At 40.5% G+C, this 19,890-nt stretch overlaps 1 protein-coding gene across 1 annotated transcript; it reads left to right on the top strand.

Annotated features, from left to right (window-relative positions):
- Positions 1 to 186: 186 nt before the first annotated feature.
- On the top strand, positions 187 to 19,145 carry LOC149615494 (DNA repair protein RAD51 homolog 3-like). The gene is made up of 9 exons (XM_089857167.1): positions 187 to 795; positions 874 to 1,102; positions 1,166 to 1,338; positions 1,396 to 1,508; positions 1,561 to 1,695; positions 1,768 to 1,956; positions 12,166 to 12,252; positions 15,439 to 15,542; positions 19,079 to 19,145. Exons 1-9 carry the CDS (start codon positions 681 to 683, stop codon positions 19,143 to 19,145), a joined length of 1,212 nt encoding a protein of 403 aa, XP_089713293.1. The 5' UTR covers positions 187 to 680.
- Positions 19,146 to 19,890: the final 745 nt, after the last annotated feature.

Below are 19,890 nucleotides of genomic sequence, written 5' to 3'. Positions count from 1 at the left end.
AGGGGCCTAGTTCTATTAAAAACTTCATGAATTAATTTTCTTTATTTTCTTTAGTTCAAATTATAACCACTTGGGGCAGCACTTTCTAGTCCAGAGAAATGTTTTGTCTCTCTCATAACAAAGTGCATTGTTCTCTCACAATAGCGGTTGCTTTTAATTTATTCATAAATAGCATATTTAAACAGTTTTTCTTACATACCCAAGTATCTCTGCTGTTTAATTTAATATTGTATTTTATTTTTTTTTATCGTAAAATACTTTATTTGAAAGTAGTAGTGTTTACATTATTAGGCTTAACGAAGTTTATAGTCTTTTGTTTATGGGTCGTAACCGTGGTAACCAAAATCGATTTTATTTTTCCCGCGTTTTTCGACCTTTTTTATAAATATATAACTCAAATTACTACTTAACATCAGAAAACATTCGTATAATTATTTGAATTAGTTCTTTATTGTAAACTTATATATTTAACAACGGTTTTACACATATTTAAATTTGCCGCCAGTTTGTATACGACAAAACTCAAGGGAAGAGAAAGTGGGCTGTAAATAAGCTAAAGAAGTTAGGCTTAACTTGTTTACCTTTGATCAAGCAGACGATAAAAGTTTCGCGCCAGAGTTTGAGTTTGCATCTCGTACTCCCTGTTTAAATTAGTAATTAAGTACAATAAAATCAATTTAATGCGAAGTATACATTCTTACCAATTACCATACGCGATAAAATCCAAGTTACACGATTCCGGATTTTGTTTCGATAAAGATTTTAAACACGTAACGCCTGAGAAATTACAAAAAGGTAAATATGCCAAGGCTTAGCTTATGACTGCAACATGATTTATCAATCATTTACCCATCACATTTTCCCTAAAATTAGAAACTGGATTAAGTTTGGATGATGTAAATACTGTTTTAAATACAATTATTAACGCCCCTTCACCCCTTAATAAATGCACAACCGGTAACATAAGCCTTCAGAAAGAACAAAGTAGTGAAAGTATTATAACGTTCAGTCAGAAAATAGACCAGATTTTAGGCGGTGGTGTACCTCTTTGTAAAATAACTGAGATTTGTGGGTGCCCTGGTACAGGAAAGACCCAATTATGGTACTATCTTAATTAATTTAATTCCCAAAACTATTAGTAACCCTCTTTACAATGTTTATTTAGTTTACAATTATGTATTGATGTTCAAATTCCAATAACAATGGGTGGTATTGATGGTGAAGCCATATTTATTGATACAGAGAGAACGTTTTTCACTCAAAGACTTATAGAAATCGCGTCAGCCACTGTAGAACATTGTAATTTATATTACTCTAATCAAACTTTAGACCTTAAAGGTATTTTTTTAATTAAATTAAGCTTTAATTAAACAATAATTAGGCCTTTCTTTATAGATTTTACAGTTGATAAAATTTTAAATGGTATTCAATATATAAACTGTAAGAGTTATGTTGAACTTTTAGCAATCGTTAATCAACTACCACAGATTATAGATAAAAATGATAAAGTATGTTTATACAACATTTAAAGTGTTTAAACTAATTTCTTAATTATTATAGATTAAATTAATAATAATAGATAGTATAGCTTTTCATTTCCGTTATGGCTATGATGATACATTCTATAAACGTACAAAAATACTTAATAATGTAGCCAAGTCTTTAATTAAACTTGCAACTCATAAAAATCTAGCTGTAAGTTTTAGATAATTATATATTTAACAGTAACCCGTATTAATTAAGCTATTTTTTCTCTAATGAATCAAGGTAGTTTGGACCAATCAAATGACTACAAAATTTGGTGAAAAACAAATAGTTCTTGTACCATCTTTAGGTGATAATTTCGCCCATAATTGTAATCTCAAATTAATTTTATATTGGGATAATGAAACTAGGAAAGCTTTACTCCAAAAAAGTCCTTTTAATCAAGAGACAGTGGCTCCTTTTCAAATTTTAGTGAGTTTGATGATGATTAATCTGATAGAAATAGGCACACTAACTGTGGAACAGCTTAGCTTGGGTGGGACGCCAAAAAAAGGGGGAGGAACAGTCGGACTGAATTGTAATTGGTTCATCTGTACCCTTCTTAACCAATTAAAATAGAGTCCGCCTGTAATTGGTTCATCTGTAGCCCTTCTTAACCAATCACAATTAAGTCCGCCTATTTCCCCCCCCCCCCTGTAATTGGTTCATCTGTAGCCCTTCTTAACCAATCACAATTAAGTCCGCCTATTTCCCCCCCCCTGTAATTGGTTCATCTGTAGCCCTTCTTAACCAATCACAATTAAGTCCGCCTATTTCCCCCCCCCTGTAATTGGTTCATCTGTAGCCCTTCTTAACCAATCACAATTAAGTCCGCCTATTTCCCCCCCCCCCTGTAATTGGTTCATCTGTAGCCCTTCTTAACCAATCACAATTAAGTCCGCCTATTTCCCCCCCCCCTGTAATTGGTTCATCTGTAACCCTTCTTAACCAATCACAATTAAGTCCGCCTATTTCCCCCCCCCCTGTAATTGGTTCATCTGTAGCCCTTCTTAACCAATCACAATTAAGTCCGCCTATTTCCCCCCCCTGTAATTGGTTCATCTGTAGCCCTTCTTAACCAATCACAATTAAGTCCGCCTATTTCCCCCCCCTGTAATTGGTTCATCTGTAGCCCTTCTTAACCAATCACAATTAAGTCCGCCTATTTCCCCCCCCCCTGTAATTGGTTCATCTGTAGCCCTTCTTAACCAATCACAATTAAGTCCGCCTATTTCCCCCCCCTGTAATTGGTTCATCTGTAGCCCTTCTTAACCAATCACAATTAAGTCCGCCTATTTCCCCCCCCCCTGTAATTGGTTCATCTGTAGCCCTTCTTAACCAATCACAATTAAGTCCGCCTATTTCCCCCCCCCTGTAATTGGTTCATCTGTAGCCCTTCTTAACCAATCACAATTAAGTCCGCCTATTTCCCCCCCTGTAATTGGTTCATCTGTAGCCCTTCTTAACCAATCACAATTAAGTCCGCCTATTTCCCCCCCCCTGTAATTGGTTCATCTGTAGCCCTTCTTAACCAATCACAATTAAGTCCGCCTATTTCCCCCCCCTGTAATTGGTTCATCTGTAGCCCTTCTTAACCAATCACAATTAAGTCCGCCTATTTCCCCCCCTGTAATTGGTTCATCTGTAGCCCTTCTTAACCAATCACAATTAAGTCCGCCTATTTCCCCCCCCCTGTAATTGGTTCATCTGTAGCCCTTCTTAACCAATCACAATTAAGTCCGCCTATTTCCCCCCCCTGTAATTGGTTCATCTGTAGCCCTTCTTAACCAATCACAATTAAGTCCGCCTATTTCCCCCCCCCCCTGTAATTGGTTCATCTGTAGCCCTTCTTAACCAATCACAATTAAGTCCGCCTATTTCCCCCCCCCCTGTAATTGGTTCATCTGTAGCCCTTCTTAACCAATCACAATTAAGTCCGCCTATTTCCCCCCCCCCCTGTAATTGGTTCATCTGTAGCCCTTCTTAACCAATCACAATTAAGTCCGCCTATTTCCCCCCCTGTAATTGGTTCATCTGTAGCCCTTCTTAACCAATCACAATTAAGTCCGCCTATTTCCCCCCCCCCTGTAATTGGTTCATCTGTAGCCCTTCTTAACCAATCACAATTAAGTCCGCCTATTTCCCCCCCCCCCTGTAATTGGTTCATCTGTAGCCCTTCTTAACCAATCACAATTAAGTCCGCCTATTTCCCCCCCCCCCTGTAATTGGTTCATCTGTAGCCCTTCTTAACCAATCACAATTAAGTCCGCCTATTTCCCCCCCCCCCCCTGTAATTGGTTCATCTGTAGCCCTTCTTAACCAATCACAATTAAGTCCGCCTATTTCCCCCCCTGTAATTGGTTCATCTGTAGCCCTTCTTAACCAATCACAATTAAGTCCGCCTATTTCCCCCCCCCCCCTGTAATTGGTTCATCTGTAGCCCTTCTTAACCAATAACAATTAAGTCCGCCTATTTCCCCCCCTGTAATTGGTTCATCTGTAGCCCTTCTTAACCAATCACAATTAAGTCCGCCTATTTCCCCCCCCCCCTGTAATTGGTTCATCTGTAGCCCTTCTTAACCAATCACAATTAAGTCCGCCTATTTCCCCCCCCCCTGTAATTGGTTCATCTGTAGCCCTTCTTAACCAATCACAATTAAGTCCGCCTATTTCCCCCCCCCCTGTAATTGGTTCATCTGTAGCCCTTCTTAACCAATCACAATTAAGTCCGCCTATTTCCCCCCCCCCTGTAATTGGTTCATCTGTAGCCCTTCTTAACCAATCACAATTAAGTCCGCCTATTCCCCCCCCCCCTGTAATTGGTTCATCTGTAGCCCTTCTTAACCAATCACAATTAAGTCCGCCTATTTCCCCCCCTGTAATTGGTTCATCTGTAGCCCTTCTTAACCAATCACAATTAAGTCCGCCTATTTCCCCCCCCCTGTAATTGGTTCATCTGTAGCCCTTCTTAACCAATCACAATTAAGTCCGCCTATTTCCCCCCCCCCTGTAATTGGTTCATCTGTAGCCCTTCTTAACCAATCACAATTAAGTCCGCCTATTTCCCCCCCCCCTGTAATTGGTTCATCTGTAGCCCTTCTTAACCAATCACAATTAAGTCCGCCTATTTCCCCCCCCCCTGTAATTGGTTCATCTGTAGCCCTTCTTAACCAATCACAATTAAGTCCGCCTATTTCCCCCCCTGTAATTGGTTCATCTGTAGCCCTTCTTAACCAATCACAATTAAGTCCGCCTATTTCCCCCCCCCTGTAATTGGTTCATCTGTAGCCCTTCTTAACCAATAACAATTAAGTCCGCCTATTTCCCCCCCTGTAATTGGTTCATCTGTAGCCCTTCTTAACCAATCACAATTAAGTCCGCCTATTTCCCCCCCCCTGTAATTGGTTCATCTGTAGCCCTTCTTAACCAATCACAATTAAGTCCGCCTATTTCCCCCCCCCCCCCTGTAATTGGTTCATCTGTAGCCCTTCTTAACCAATCACAATTAAGTCCGCCTATTTCCCCCCCCCCTGTAATTGGTTCATCTGTAGCCCTTCTTAACCAATCACAATTAAGTCCGCCTATTTACCCCCCCCTGTAATTGGTTCATCTGTAGCCCTTCTTAACCAATCACAATTAAGTCCGCCTATTTCCCCCCCCCCTGTAATTGGTTCATCTGTAGCCCTTCTTAACCAATCACAATTAAGTCCGCCTATTTCCCCCCCTGTAATTGGTTCATCTGTAGCCCTTCTTAACCAATCACAATTAAGTCCGCCTATTTCCCCCCCCCCCTGTAATTGGTTCATCTGTAGCCCTTCTTAACCAATCACAATTAAGTCCGCCTATTTCCCCCCCCCCCCTGTAATTGGTTCATCTGTAGCCCTTCTTAACCAATCACAATTAAGTCCGCCTATTCCCCCCCCCCCTGTAATTGGTTCATCTGTAGCCCTTCTTAACCAATCACAATTAAGTCCGCCTATTTCCCCCCCCCCTGTAATTGGTTCATCTGTAGCCCTTCTTAACCAATCACAATTAAGTCCGCCTATTTCCCCCCCTGTAATTGGTTCATCTGTAGCCCTTCTTAACCAATCACAATTAAGTCCGCCTATTTCCCCCCCCCCTGTAATTGGTTCATCTGTAGCCCTTCTTAACCAATAACAATTAAGTCCGCCTATTTCCCCCCCTGTAATTGGTTCAACTGTAGCCCTTCTTAACCAATCACAATTAAGTCCGCCTATTTCCCCCCCCCCTGTAATTGGTTCATCTGTAGCCCTTCTTAACCAATAACAATTAAGTCCGCCTATTTCCCCCCCCCTGTAATTGGTTCATCTGTAGCCCTTCTTAACCAATCACAATTAAGTCCGCCTATTTCCCCCCCCCCCCTGTAATTGGTTCATCTGTAGCCCTTCTTAACCAATCACAATTAAGTCCGCCTATTTCCCCCCCCCCCCTGTAATTGGTTCATCTGTAGCCCTTCTTAACCAATCACAATTAAGTCCGCCTATTTCCCCCCCCCCTGTAATTGGTTCATCTGTAGCCCTTCTTAACCAATCACAATTAAGTCCGCCTATTTCCCCCCCTGTAATTGGTTCATCTGTAGCCCTTCTTAACCAATCACAATTAAGTCCGCCTATTTCCCCCCCCCCTGTAATTGGTTCATCTGTAGCCCTTCTTAACCAATCACAATTAAGTCCGCCTATTTCCCCCCCCCCTGTAATTGGTTCATCTGTAGCCCTTCTTAACCAATCACAATTAAGTCCGCCTATTTCCCCCCCCCCCTGTAATTGGTTCATCTGTAGCCCTTCTTAACCAATCACAATTAAGTCCGCCTATTTCCCCCCCCCCTGTAATTGGTTCATCTGTAGCCCTTCTTAACCAATCACAATTAAGTCCGCCTATTTCCCCCCCTGTAATTGGTTCATCTGTAGCCCTTCTTAACCAATTAGAATAGAGTCCGCCTATTCCTCCCCCTGTAATTGGTTCATCTGTAGCCCCTCTTAACCAATTAAAATAGAGTCCGCCTATTTCCCCCCCCCCTGTAATTGGTTCATCTGTAGCCCTTCTTAACCAATCACAATTAAGTCCGCCTATTTCCCCCCCCCCTGTAATTGGTTCATCTGTAGCCCTTCTTAACCAATAACAATTAAGTCCGCCTATTTCCCCCCCTGTAATTGGTTCATCTGTAGCCCTTCTTAACCAATCACAATTAAGTCCGCCTATTTCCCCCCCCCCCTGTAATTGGTTCATCTGTAGCCCTTCTTAACCAATAACAATTAAGTCCGCCTATTTCCCCCCCCCTGTAATTGGTTCATCTGTAGCCCTTCTTAACCAATCACAATTAAGTCCGCCTATTTCCCCCCCCCTGTAATTGGTTCATCTGTAGCCCTTCTTAACCAATCACAATTAAGTCCGCCTATTTCCCCCCCCCCTGTAATTGGTTCATCTGTAGCCCTTCTTAACCAATCACAATTAAGTCCGCCTATTTCCCCCCCCCCCTGTAATTGGTTCATCTGTAGCCCTTCTTAACCAATCACAATTAAGTCCGCCTATTCCCCCCCCCCCTGTAATTGGTTCATCTGTAGCCCTTCTTAACCAATCACAATTAAGTCCGCCTATTTCCCCCCCCCTGTAATTGGTTCATCTGTAGCCCTTCTTAACCAATCACAATTAAGTCCGCCTATTTCCCCCCCTGTAATTGGTTCATCTGTAGCCCTTCTTAACCAATCACAATTAAGTCCGCCTATTTCCCCCCCCCCCTGTAATTGGTTCATCTGTAGCCCTTCTTAACCAATAACAATTAAGTCCGCCTATTTCCCCCCCTGTAATTGGTTCAACTGTAGCCCTTCTTAACCAATCACAATTAAGTCCGCCTATTTCCCCCCCCCCCCTGTAATTGGTTCATCTGTAGCCCTTCTTAACCAATAACAATTAAGTCCGCCTATTTCCCCCCCCCCTGTAATTGGTTCATCTGTAGCCCTTCTTAACCAATCACAATTAAGTCCGCCTATTTCCCCCCCCCCTGTAATTGGTTCATCTGTAGCCCTTCTTAACCAATCACAATTAAGTCCGCCTATTTCCCCCCCCCCCTGTAATTGGTTCATCTGTAGCCCTTCTTAACCAATCACAATTAAGTCCGCCTATTTCCCCCCCCCCTGTAATTGGTTCATCTGTAGCCCTTCTTAACCAATCACAATTAAGTCCGCCTATTTCCCCCCCTGTAATTGGTTCATCTGTAGCCCTTCTTAACCAATCACAATTAAGTCCGCCTATTTCCCCCCCCCCCTGTAATTGGTTCATCTGTAGCCCTTCTTAACCAATCACAATTAAGTCCGCCTATTTCCCCCCCCCCTGTAATTGGTTCATCTGTAGCCCTTCTTAACCAATCACAATTAAGTCCGCCTATTTCCCCCCCCCTGTAATTGGTTCATCTGTAGCCCTTCTTAACCAATCACAATTAAGTCCGCCTATTTCCCCCCCCCCTGTAATTGGTTCATCTGTAGCCCTTCTTAACCAATCACAATTAAGTCCGCCTATTTCCCCCCCTGTAATTGGTTCATCTGTAGCCCTTCTTAACCAATTAGAATAGAGTCCGCCTATTCCTCCCCCTGTAATTGGTTCATCTGTAGCCCCTCTTAACCAATTAAAATAGAGTCCGCCTATTTCCCCCCCCCCTGTAATTGGTTCATCTGTAGCCCTTCTTAACCAATCACAATTAAGTCCGCCTATTTCCCCCCCCCTGTAATTGGTTCATCTGTAGCCCTTCTTAACCAATAACAATTAAGTCCGCCTATTTCCCCCCCTGTAATTGGTTCATCTGTAGCCCTTCTTAACCAATCACAATTAAGTCCGCCTATTTCCCCCCCCCCTGTAATTGGTTCATCTGTAGCCCTTCTTAACCAATAACAATTAAGTCCGCCTATTTCCCCCCCCCTGTAATTGGTTCATCTGTAGCCCTTCTTAACCAATCACAATTAAGTCCGCCTATTTCCCCCCCCCTGTAATTGGTTCATCTGTAGCCCTTCTTAACCAATCACAATTAAGTCCGCCTATTTCCCCCCCCCCCTGTAATTGGTTCATCTGTAGCCCTTCTTAACCAATCACAATTAAGTCCGCCTATTTCCCCCCCCCCTGTAATTGGTTCATCTGTAGCCCTTCTTAACCAATCACAATTAAGTCCGCCTATTTCCCCCCCTGTAATTGGTTCATCTGTAGCCCTTCTTAACCAATCACAATTAAGTCCGCCTATTTCCCCCCCCCCTGTAATTGGTTCATCTGTAGCCCTTCTTAACCAATCACAATTAAGTCCGCCTATTTCCCCCCCCCCTGTAATTGGTTCATCTGTAGCCCTTCTTAACCAATCACAATTAAGTCCGCCTATTTCCCCCCCCCTGTAATTGGTTCATCTGTAGCCCTTCTTAACCAATCACAATTAAGTCCGCCTATTTCCCCCCCCCCTGTAATTGGTTCATCTGTAGCCCTTCTTAACCAATCACAATTAAGTCCGCCTATTTCCCCCCCTGTAATTGGTTCATCTGTAGCCCTTCTTAACCAATTAGAATAGAGTCCGCCTATTCCTCCCCCTGTAATTGGTTCATCTGTAGCCCCTCTTAACCAATTAAAATAGAGTCCGCCTATTTCCCCCCCCCCCTGTAATTGGTTCATCTGTAGCCCTTCTTAACCAATCACAATTAAGTCCGCCTATTTCCCCCCCCCCCTGTAATTGGTTCATCTGTAGCCCTTCTTAACCAATCACAATTAAGTCCGCCTATTTCCCCCCCCTGTAATTGGTTCATCTGTAGCCCTTCTTAACCAATCACAATTAAGTCCGCATATTTCCCCCCCCCTGTAATTGGTTCATCTGTAGCCCTTCTTAACCAATCACAATTAAGTCCGCCTATTTCCCCCCCCCCTGTAATTGGTTCATCTGTAGCCCTTCTTAACCAATCACAATTAAGTCCGCCTATTTCCCCCCCCTGTAATTGGTTCATCTGTAGCCCTTCTTAACCAATCACAATTAAGTCCGCCTATTTCCCCCCCCCTGTAATTGGTTCATCTGTAGCCCTTCTTAACCAATCACAATTAAGTCCGCCTATTTCCCCCCCCCCTGTAATTGGTTCATCTGTAGCCCTTCTTAACCAATCACAATTAAGTCCGCCTATTTCCCCCCCCCTGTAATTGGTTCATCTGTAGCCCTTCTTAACCAATCACAATTAAGTCCGCCTATTTCCCCCCCCCCTGTAATTGGTTCATCTGTAGCCCTTCTTAACCAATCACAATTAAGTCCGCCTATTTCCCCCCCCTGTAATTGGTTCATCTGTAGCCCTTCTTAACCAATCACAATTAAGTCCGCCTATTTCCCCCCCCCCCTGTAATTGGTTCATCTGTAGCCCTTCTTAACCAATCACAATTAAGTCCGCCTATTCCCCCCCCCTGTAATTGGTTCATCTGTAGCCCTTCTTAACCAATCACAATTAAGTCCGCCTATTTCCCCCCCCTGTAATTGGTTCATCTGTAGCCCTTCTTAACCAATCACAATTAAGTCCGCCTATTTCCCCCCCTGTAATTGGTTCATCTGTAGCCCTTCTTAACCAATTAGAATAGAGTCCGCCTATTCCTCCCCCTGTAATTGGTTCATCTGTAGCCCCTCTTAACCAATTAAAATAGAGTCCGCCTATTTCCCCCCCCCTGTAATTGGTTCATCTGTAGCCCTTCTTAACCAATCACAATTAAGTCCGCCTATTTCCCCCCCCCCCTGTAATTGGTTCATCTGTAGCCCTTCTTAACCAATCACAATTAAGTCCGCCTATTTCCCCCCCCCCCTGTAATTGGTTCATCTGTAGCCCTTCTTAACCAATCACAATTAAGTCCGCATATTTCCCCCCCCCTGTAATTGGTTCATCTGTAGCCCTTCTTAACCAATCACAATTAAGTCCGCCTATTTCCCCCCCCTGTAATTGGTTCATCTGTAGCCCTTCTTAACCAATCACAATTAAGTCCGCCTATTTCCCCCCCCCCCTGTAATTGGTTCATCTGTAGCCCTTCTTAACCAATCACAATTAAGTCCGCCTATTTCCCCCCTGTAATTGGTTCATCTGTAGCCCTTCTTAACCAATCACAATTAAGTCCGCCTATTTCCCCCCCCCCTGTAATTGGTTCATCTGTAGCCCTTCTTAACCAATCACAATTAAGTCCGCCTATTTCCCCCCCCCCTGTAATTGGTTCATCTGTAGCCCTTCTTAACCAATCACAATTAAGTCCGCCTATTTCCCCCCCCCCCTGTAATTGGTTCATCTGTAGCCCTTCTTAACCAATCACAATTAAGTCCGCCTATTTCCCCCCCCCTGTAATTGGTTCATCTGTAGCCCTTCTTAACCAATCACAATTAAGTCCGCCTATTTCCCCCCCCCCTGTAATTGGTTCATCTGTAGCCCTTCTTAACCAATCACAATTAAGTCCGCCTATTCCTCCCCCTGTAATTGGTTCATCTGTAGCCCCTCTTAACCAATTAAAATAGAGTCCGCCTATTTCCCCCCCCTGTAATTGGTTCATCTGTAGCCCTTCTTAACCAATCACAATTAAGTCCGCCTATTTCCCCCCCCCTGTAATTGGTTCATCTGTAGCCCTTCTTAACCAATCACAATTAAGTATTAAGTCCGCCTATTTCCCCCCCCCCTGTAATTGGTTCATCTGTAGCCCTTCTTAACCAATCACAATTAAGTATTAAGTCCGCCTATTTCCCCCCCCCCTGTAATTGGTTCATCTGTAGCCCTTCTTAACCAATCACAATTAAGTCCGCCTATTTCCCCCCCCCTGTAATTGGTTCATCTGTAGCCCTTCTTAACCAATCACAATTAAGTCCGCCTATTTTCCCCCCCCCCTGTAATTGGTTCATCTGTAGCCCTTCTTAACCAATCACAATTAAGTCCGCCTATTTCCCCCCCCCTGTAATTGGTTCATCTGTAGCCCTTCTTAACCAATCACAATTAAGTCCGCCTATTTCCCCCCCCTGTAATTGGTTCATCTGTAGCCCTTCTTAACCAATTAGAATAGAGTCCGCCTATTCCTCCCCCTGTAATTGGTTCATCTGTAGCCCCTCTTAACCAATTAAAATAGAGTCCGCCTATTCCTCCCCCTGTAATTGGTTCATCTGTAGCCCTTCTTAACCAATTAAAATTGAGTCCGCCTATTCCTCCTCCCCCTGTAATTGGTTCATCTGTAGCCCCTCTTAACCAATTAAAATAGAGTCCGCCTATTCCTCCCCTGTAATTGGTTCATCTGTAGCTCTTCTTAACCAATTAAAATAGAGTCCGCCTATTCCTCCCCCTGTAATTGGTTCATCTGTAGCCTTTCTTAACCAATTAGAATTGAGTCCGCCTATTCCTCCCCTGTAATTGGTTCATCTGTAGCCCTTCTTAACCAATTAAAATAGAGTCCGCCTATTCCTCCCCCTGTAATTGGTTCATCTGTAGCCCTTCTTAACCAATCACAATTGATTCCGCCTATTCCTCCCCCATTTTTTGACGTCCCACCCAACCTAAGTTGTCCCACAGTTAGAGCACCTTTTTCTCTAAAATTTCAAATGATCCTTATTGTTATTTAATTAAGTTAATTAGCCTTTAATTAAAATAATAATCTTTCCAGAGTGTTGGAATTAGAGATATCCCAGTTGATACTGAAAATAAACAACCTTCAAAACGACTAAAGACTTTGCATCACGTGATTCCTTATGTATTTGCGTCACGTGATTCCTTATGTATTTACACCACGTGTTTCTTATATATTTACATCACTTGATTTCTTATATATTTACATCACTTGATTTCTTATATATTTACATCACGTGATTTCTTATATATTTGCATCACGTGAATCCTTATATATTTACAACACGTGAATCCTTATGTATTTACACCACGTGATTCCTTATGTATTTACACCACGTGTTTCTTATATATTTACATCACGTGATTTCTTAAATATTTACATCACGTGATTTCTTATATATTTGCATCACGTCATTCCTTATGTATTTGCATCACGTGATTCCTTATGTATTTGCATCACGTGATTCCTCATGTATTTGCGTCACGTGATTACTTATGTATTTGCGTCACGTGATTACTTATGTATTTGCGTCACGTGATTACTTATGTATTTGCATCACGTGATTTCTTATATATTTGCATCACGTGATTCCTTATGTATTTACACCACGTGATTCCTTATGTATTTACACCACGTGATTCCTTATGTATTTACACCACGTGTTTCTTATATATTTACATCACGTGATTTCTTATATATTTACATCACGTGATTTCTTATATATTTACATCACGTGATTTCTTATATATTTGCATCACGTGAATCCTTATATATTTACAACACGTGAATCCTTATGTATTTACACCACGTGTTTCTTATATATTTACACCACGTGTTTCTTATATATTTACATCACGTGATTTCTTATATATTTACATCACGTGATTTCTTATATATTTACATCACGTGATTCCTTATAAATTTGCATCACGTGAATCCTTATATATTTACATCACGTGATTACTTATATAGTTGGATCACGTGATTCGTGACTTTTAATTTTAGATCACGTGATTCGTGACTTTTAATTTTAAATCACGTGATTCGTGACTTTTAATTTTAGATCACGTGATTCGTGACTTTTAATTTTAGATCACGTGATTCGTGACTTTTAATTTTGGATCACGTGATTCGTGACTTTTTCCATAAGTTTTTTGCTTTTCAAACCATAATCCAGGTCTAAATTTGAAGGAATAGAAGTCAATGGGGGGAGGGAAAAGGGGTGGGGTGGGGGTAGGGTTGAATCTGTCGATCTCCATTGGCTGTAATCTATCGGCGGGAATGAGGTCAACCATTGCGGGGGTCGATGCGCGATGCCAAAAGGGTAAGCCCCTATCCTCTTTAATGGATCTATACCTCTATCAATACTGTTTACAACTCGAAATGGGCCCAGAAAACGAAAGTAAATTTTCTTGTCACGGCGGGCCTTAGCTTAACCTCTTTAAATCTGACAGCGAAAACATCGTATCTCGATTTAAACCGTTATTTAAATCGTTATTGTTAAAGTATTGTATTTAACGGTATTGAGGGAAAGCAAACATCCAGGGGGAAGCGAGAAATACATTGTAACGTATTTGCTTTGTAATTAACTTAATTACGCTCGGAATTTAATGATATTTTGATGTAATGGTCTATAGAATGTCTACTTTATTATGGTACTTTCATTTTGTTTCTACTCATTATAAGTCAAAAGATATTAGGGTTTTTAGGTCTATAATTTGATAAATTTAAGTAATTCATGAGAAATTACTGTATGGTTTGTTTAAAATATGGTTTGGTAGTTCATATTGAAGGCCAAAGGTCAAGTTAGTTACCTATAAAATCCTGGAGTAATTTTAATTTAAATAATATTAATATTGTAAATTATAGTACAAACTTTAAATTGCAGTTATTACATTTTGATACTTATTCGATACATCCATTTGGCTCTTAATTCGCCAGTTCAATTTCAAGTGATGTGATGTGCGACCATAAAAATAGGGGTGTAGCTTAGTGTACAGGGTGTGGTTTCTTTTTAAAATATCAGATGTAGTACCAGGAATGCATACATCTACTTGGAATCATTGCGTATTGCCATTCATTTTCACTCAACGTATCTAGGGCGGATTTAGTCCAAGGGAGGAGCTAGCTAGACTAATCATTATATGTGACGAATTTTAAGTGGCTAATAATAATCTGGTGCGTTACTCAACCAATGAAATCAGTGTTAGAATTATGAGGCTTGACGTATTTTATAGTAAGTTCTCAAGCCCCGCCCACAAAATCCGAATTCATGGGAGCACAATAATTCTTAGTAGCTGTATGCATTCCTGGTATTACTAAACAAATACAGTGCGAAACACCCTGTTTAGTTTACTTTACTTTGGTCTACACTGTAGTTGTAGTAAAGGATCTTGTTTCTTCGAAGTTAGATTATCTTTTTCTTGGACGTGGGGGGTCAAGTTAATGGCGGGTAACGCTATAAAAACGTCTGCAAATCTACCCCAGCACCACTTTCTAGTGATGTCTTACCAATGAAGGAATATTAGTGCTTATTTTTAGAGAGTGTACCATTACAATCTACTCTTTAGGCCTACCGTCGTCTGTCACTTATAAACCAAAGTGAACAACTGCATGGGAACCTTGGGAGAATGACCCTTAATTGAAAATAAGTTACCCACGTGGTAAGTGCCCCGAGATAGCCAATTGAGTCATTACAATTCATACTTACTATTACCAGTACCATAAGTTCATAAGATATGTATGTTATGTTCCTACCATAAGTTTGTTTAATTAATATCTGGTCATGACAAAGTGAAAGGCTTGTAATGAATTTGAAGTGAGTGAGTGAGTGATTGAGTGAGGTAGGTCATAGATTCGAGAGGAGGTAAAGCGAGGGAGGTCTGGTTGGTGAGTGAGGTGGCGCTGCTGTCAAATTTGGGCTTAGTAATGCATAGACTAAATAGGAGTGCCTAGATGGAATTAGGTCCTAGCTGCAAAATTAATTAACCACGTGCACCGAGTGCACTTAGGACTTCAATTAAATTCTCGCTTCCGTCGTTCTCCTTGAGTCGAACTAGTTATCTCGAGTACTTGTAAGTCTCTCAGTAGCATTACGACAAAGTATAGGTAGTGCATATCATACTTATGGAGCGAACATATCACTTATAAACTTATGCTACTACTTATATTTTTATATTCAAGGTATTTTTGATAAGTCTGCCATAATTTTAAGGGTACCCTTAAAACAAGGAAAAGTTCTGTTAAAAAAAATAAATAAATAAAAAATACCAGAGTTTCGAAATCTTCTTAAAATTTGCATAATCCAAGGATCGTAAAACCGTTGTCGGAAATTCTAGCGAAACTGGGTTGTCCTTTAGGGAAATGTGCAAGGGTTCAGTCGTGGAATTGGAAGGGACTCGACTCGAAATAGGGTAAACCAAACTGATAAGGGTCGGCTTTTCTTAGACCATATAATATATATTCTAAGGGAACCTTCTTGAAAGCCCTTACGAGTATCCTGTTTTATAGCCCGGCCCAATTTCACCCAAAAACCAGGGAAATATATGGTAGTGTTTTTCTGATTTTTTTTTTTTTTTTTTACTTAGAAGTTTTTCTCGATAGTGTGGTTAAGCGTGTACGAAACGAATTTGGGTGTACTTTTTAGGGTGTAGGGTTTGAATGTATACCCTGCTTAACCCTTCTATTTTTTGCATATGATGTGTATATTTGACCGCTAAAATGTTGTATCTCCAATATTATTTTGTTTAAACAAGGAATACATAAAGAGATATGAATCATACCAAGAAGTGATATCTAGTTTATTAGGGAGAAGGTATAAGATGCCTAGGTATTCGCGCGCCATAGTCCTGCAGTCAAACTTTCAAAATACAAGGGGGGACGTAAAAGGAGGAGGCGCCGGGCTATTTCGCCTCCTCTCCTCAGTCGGAAAATATGACTGTAATTTTTTTCTCATTCGCGTCGTCGCGCTGACGTGCACGAGTTTTCAAGAACCAATGAGATGCTGCTGGTTGTAATTTAGACTGAGGCGGGGATTAACTCCGGACACGTCTACGTTTGGACTGGAGATAAAGAGCTAGAAATGTGGATGAATGAATTTATACCTTCTCCCTAATAAACTATAGTCTGTCAAATGAAAGAAGAGCCCTGAGAAATTTGTCCAAATTGGTGTCGCCACCATCGACCCCATAGTACTTTATCAACTTGTTTTGTTTTGTCAATAGTCGTCTGTAATATAGTCTGCTCTAAACAGATAGGCTTAATCGCAATAGAACCAATAAATTTTGCTATATATATTTAATATGTTTATGTTTCATGATTTTTTACGATCATCGAGTAAAAAACAAAATTAACGACAAGACACCAGTTTTATCTTTGTTGAACTAGCATTGCAATATATTTTAATGACATAAGTTAAAGTACTTGTCCATAAGTAGTTCAGCATCAAAGCGTCTTCAGTCCACGTTTTCATCAGAGTCTTCGCTGTCTTCTTGCATATTAATTTTAAGAGGTTCAATTGTGGTTTCGATGATGGGATCTTTTTCCCAATACTCATGCATTATATTCTCGACGTGCTCTATGGCCTTACGCCAATTCTCTGGTGTCACACGTTCAATGGCCCTCAATGTTGCATCTTTGACCGTCGAGAGTTTGAAACCAGAATTCTGCTTCGCAACGGCGTTCTTCACTTGTGCCCATATTAGTTCAATCGGGTTAAACTGGCAATGGTACGGTGGAATCCTCACTACCGTGTGACCTCTACTTTTAGCAACCTCGTCAATTTCGTACTTCAGGGTTCTGGACTTGTGACGCTTTATTATTTCATAAAGTTCACGTCGTGAATATAATGTATGAGTATTGGGAAAAAGATTCCATCAACGAAACCACAATTGAACCTCTTAAAATTAATGTGCAAGAAGACAGCGAAGACTCTGATGAAGACGTGGACTGAAGACGCTTTGATGCTGAACTACTTATGGACAAGTACTTTAACTTATGTCATTAAAATATATTGCAATGCTAGTTCAACAAAGATAAAACTGGTGTCTTGTCGTTAATTTTGTTTTTTACTCGATGATCGTAAAAAATCATGAAACATAAACATATTAAATATATATAGCAAAATTTATTGGTTCTATTGCGATTAAGCCTATCTGTTTAGAGCAGACTATATTACAGACGACTATTGACAAAACAAAACAAGTTGATAAAGTACTATGGGGTCGATGGTGGTGACACCAATTTGGACAAATTTCTCAGGGCTCTTCTTTCGTTTGACAGACTATAGGGCGGATTTTGTGTGAGGAGCTATGGTCATAGAAATTAACATGGGAGATATTTGGCAGGCTACACATTGATTCCTAGTAGCTGTATTTATTCCCTGATTATTTTAGAATTTTGAAAAGAGAACTTTACAACGTTTTAGCGTTGAATTGGTGTTGTTTCGTCCATTGGGGGTTTTGAGGTTTGGTGTTGGGGAAGGGGATTTTATGGGGGATTCGAGATGACAGGGTTGTAACCGGATTTCCTTCCCTCTTGGAGACTTGAGACCGCGGATTCTCGCGCTCGGAATCTTTTGATTTATGTAAAATTGGCCCCCATTATTTTTTATTTCAAAACCCCAATCCAAACTTTGGTCGGCGAAAACTTAGCTTTTCCGATAGACTATTTTAATAATAATATTGAGCCGTTTCGTTCATACCTTTAATAATATAACTCGAACTATTGAACGGATAATATGGCCAAACAATAACGTAAAACTGGTCCATAAGGACGTTTCCTTATCGGTTATTTCTTCAAAGATGAAATGGTATATTTTCTATCACGTGGTTTATTCATAGAGAGCCAATAGGTGGGGGAGTCAGTGATATGGAAATATTGCAAATTAATTGAGGGGGAGTAAATTAGATTATATTTAATTTAATTATATTAATATTTGAAATTGATTTAAATGGCAATTAAGAACAATGGGTTTTCAAACCGTGCACGAGTTAGGTCTTAGGAGATGACGCAGTTTACAACTCGGTGTACATTTTTAAAATTGCCGGAACGTCTAGACAGAGATGTTTGATAAAAAAAAATTCAAGAGTTTTATTGAAGTTTTTATCATTTTCAAAGTCTTTCCATAATCATAATTCGTTTAGGTCCAAAAAGCTTTGTTTTGAATTTGGGGAAAACAACGTAGAAAATAAATTTAACTCGTGTCTGGAGTTCTGAAGCAATTATTCATTCACGATCGTAGTTTTTGGTAGAAAAAATGGGAAAAGTTACTTAGAATTGATGTCTTAAAATCGTCGACTAGACGTTTCATAGAGTAATTGCACCACGAATTTTTTAGGTAAACACATGGCAGAGTAATTGTACAGTTATTATCGTTTTGATTTTAACTATTGCACCTAGTATTGTTCACCAATATCAACATAAGTTCATAAGATATGTATGTTCCTTCCATAAGTTTGTTTAATTAATCTCTGGTCATGACAAACTGAAAGGCTTGTAATGAATTTGAAGTGAGTGAGTGAGGTCATAGATTCGAGGAGGTTAAGCGAGGGAGGGCCCTGGTTGGTGAGTGGGGCGCGGCTGTCAAAGGGGGCTTAGTAATGCGGACTAAATAGGACCTAGATGGAATAGGTCCTATAGCTGCAAAATTAATTAACAATGCACCGAGTGTACTTAGGACTTCAATTGACTCGCTTCCGTCGTTCTCCTTCTCGAACTAGTTATCTCGAGCTGCTGTAAGTCTCTCAGTAGCATTACGAATACTATGGGTAGTGCAAATCATACTTATGGAGCGACATATCACTTATGTTAGCTAGACCTTCTGTAAAGTAATTGCACCAAGTATCATGCAGGGTTAACGGTAATCCACCATAGAGAAACACCACGTGTTTCAAGCTAAGCTTAGAGTTAAAAGGACGCTTTAAGTTGTAAAAATGTTATGGCATTGAAGGAAAGGAAGTATGAAAGAAGGGTTTTGTTCCGAGTGTGTTTTTGGCCACGATGCCAAAATGATGTAGACCTATAGCTAGGGCCACGTTACTTTCACTAATTTGGCATAGGCGAGTAAGGGTGCGTTAGAACCGCCGCCGCCTGACGCCTGTATAGCGAGATTAACAAGCGTTTTCTTTTGGCAAATGTAATGATTCTCCTCTCTCTTTAAAACATTTTTTTTCTTTATTTATAAAGGGCCCAGGCGCTGTAGCACGTTTTTGATACCTCTATACTGACCAAGGATTTTTTTGTTTCAGAAATAGAATGTTCTTGTTTAAAAATAAACCCATCTACCATTCCCCCCTTTCATCTTAAAGGTCTAGTGAACAGGGTCCTACAAATGGAAAGGTTACAATCACGTGGAAAGGTTTTTTTAAGGTTTTGGCGCGTGATATTATGTACCTTTCCCGCCATTTTTAAGAAAGCTTTTTGCGCGTGATTTTTATGTACCGTTCCCCCCATTTTTAAAGAAGTTTTTGCGCGTAATTTTATATACCTTTCCCGCCATATTTAAGAAAATATTTGGCGCGTGATTTTATGTACCTTTCCCGCCATTTTTAATAAACATTTTGGCGCGTGATTTCCTGCCATCTTTAAGAAAGCTTTTGGCGCGTGAATTTTATATACCGTTCCCGCCATTTTTCCCCGCATCTTCCGTTTTAGATCTTATGAATTTCAGTCCTAAGTCTTTGAGAACTCTTTCGATTTCTTTGTCCCTTTAATGAGATATTTCCAGTAATAGTTACTTCGTCCCTCCCCATCGTTTAGAAT

This window comes from Phalangium opilio, unplaced genomic scaffold (genome assembly GCF_054372755.1).
Source record: "Phalangium opilio isolate 3A_F unplaced genomic scaffold, DU_Popi_V2 ptg000217l_1, whole genome shotgun sequence".
NCBI classification, from domain to species: domain Eukaryota; kingdom Metazoa; phylum Arthropoda; class Arachnida; order Opiliones; family Phalangiidae; genus Phalangium; species Phalangium opilio.
This window is presented reverse-complemented; position numbering and strand designations above follow the sequence as displayed.

What these genes read in the sequence shown, in the direction of transcription:
- LOC149615494 (XM_089857167.1), top strand. Translation starts at nt 681, where the DNA reads ATGCGAAGTATACATTCTTACCAATTACCATACGCGATAAAATCCAAG. An exon ending in GCCTGAGAAATTACAAAAAG is followed by an intron (nt 796 to 873) that starts GTAAATATGCCA and finishes CCCTAAAATTAG; the next exon opens with AAACTGGATTAAGTTTGGAT. An exon ending in GGGACTCGACTCGAAATAGG is followed by an intron (nt 15,543 to 19,078) that starts GTAAACCAAACT and finishes ATGGCATTGAAG; the next exon opens with GAAAGGAAGTATGAAAGAAG.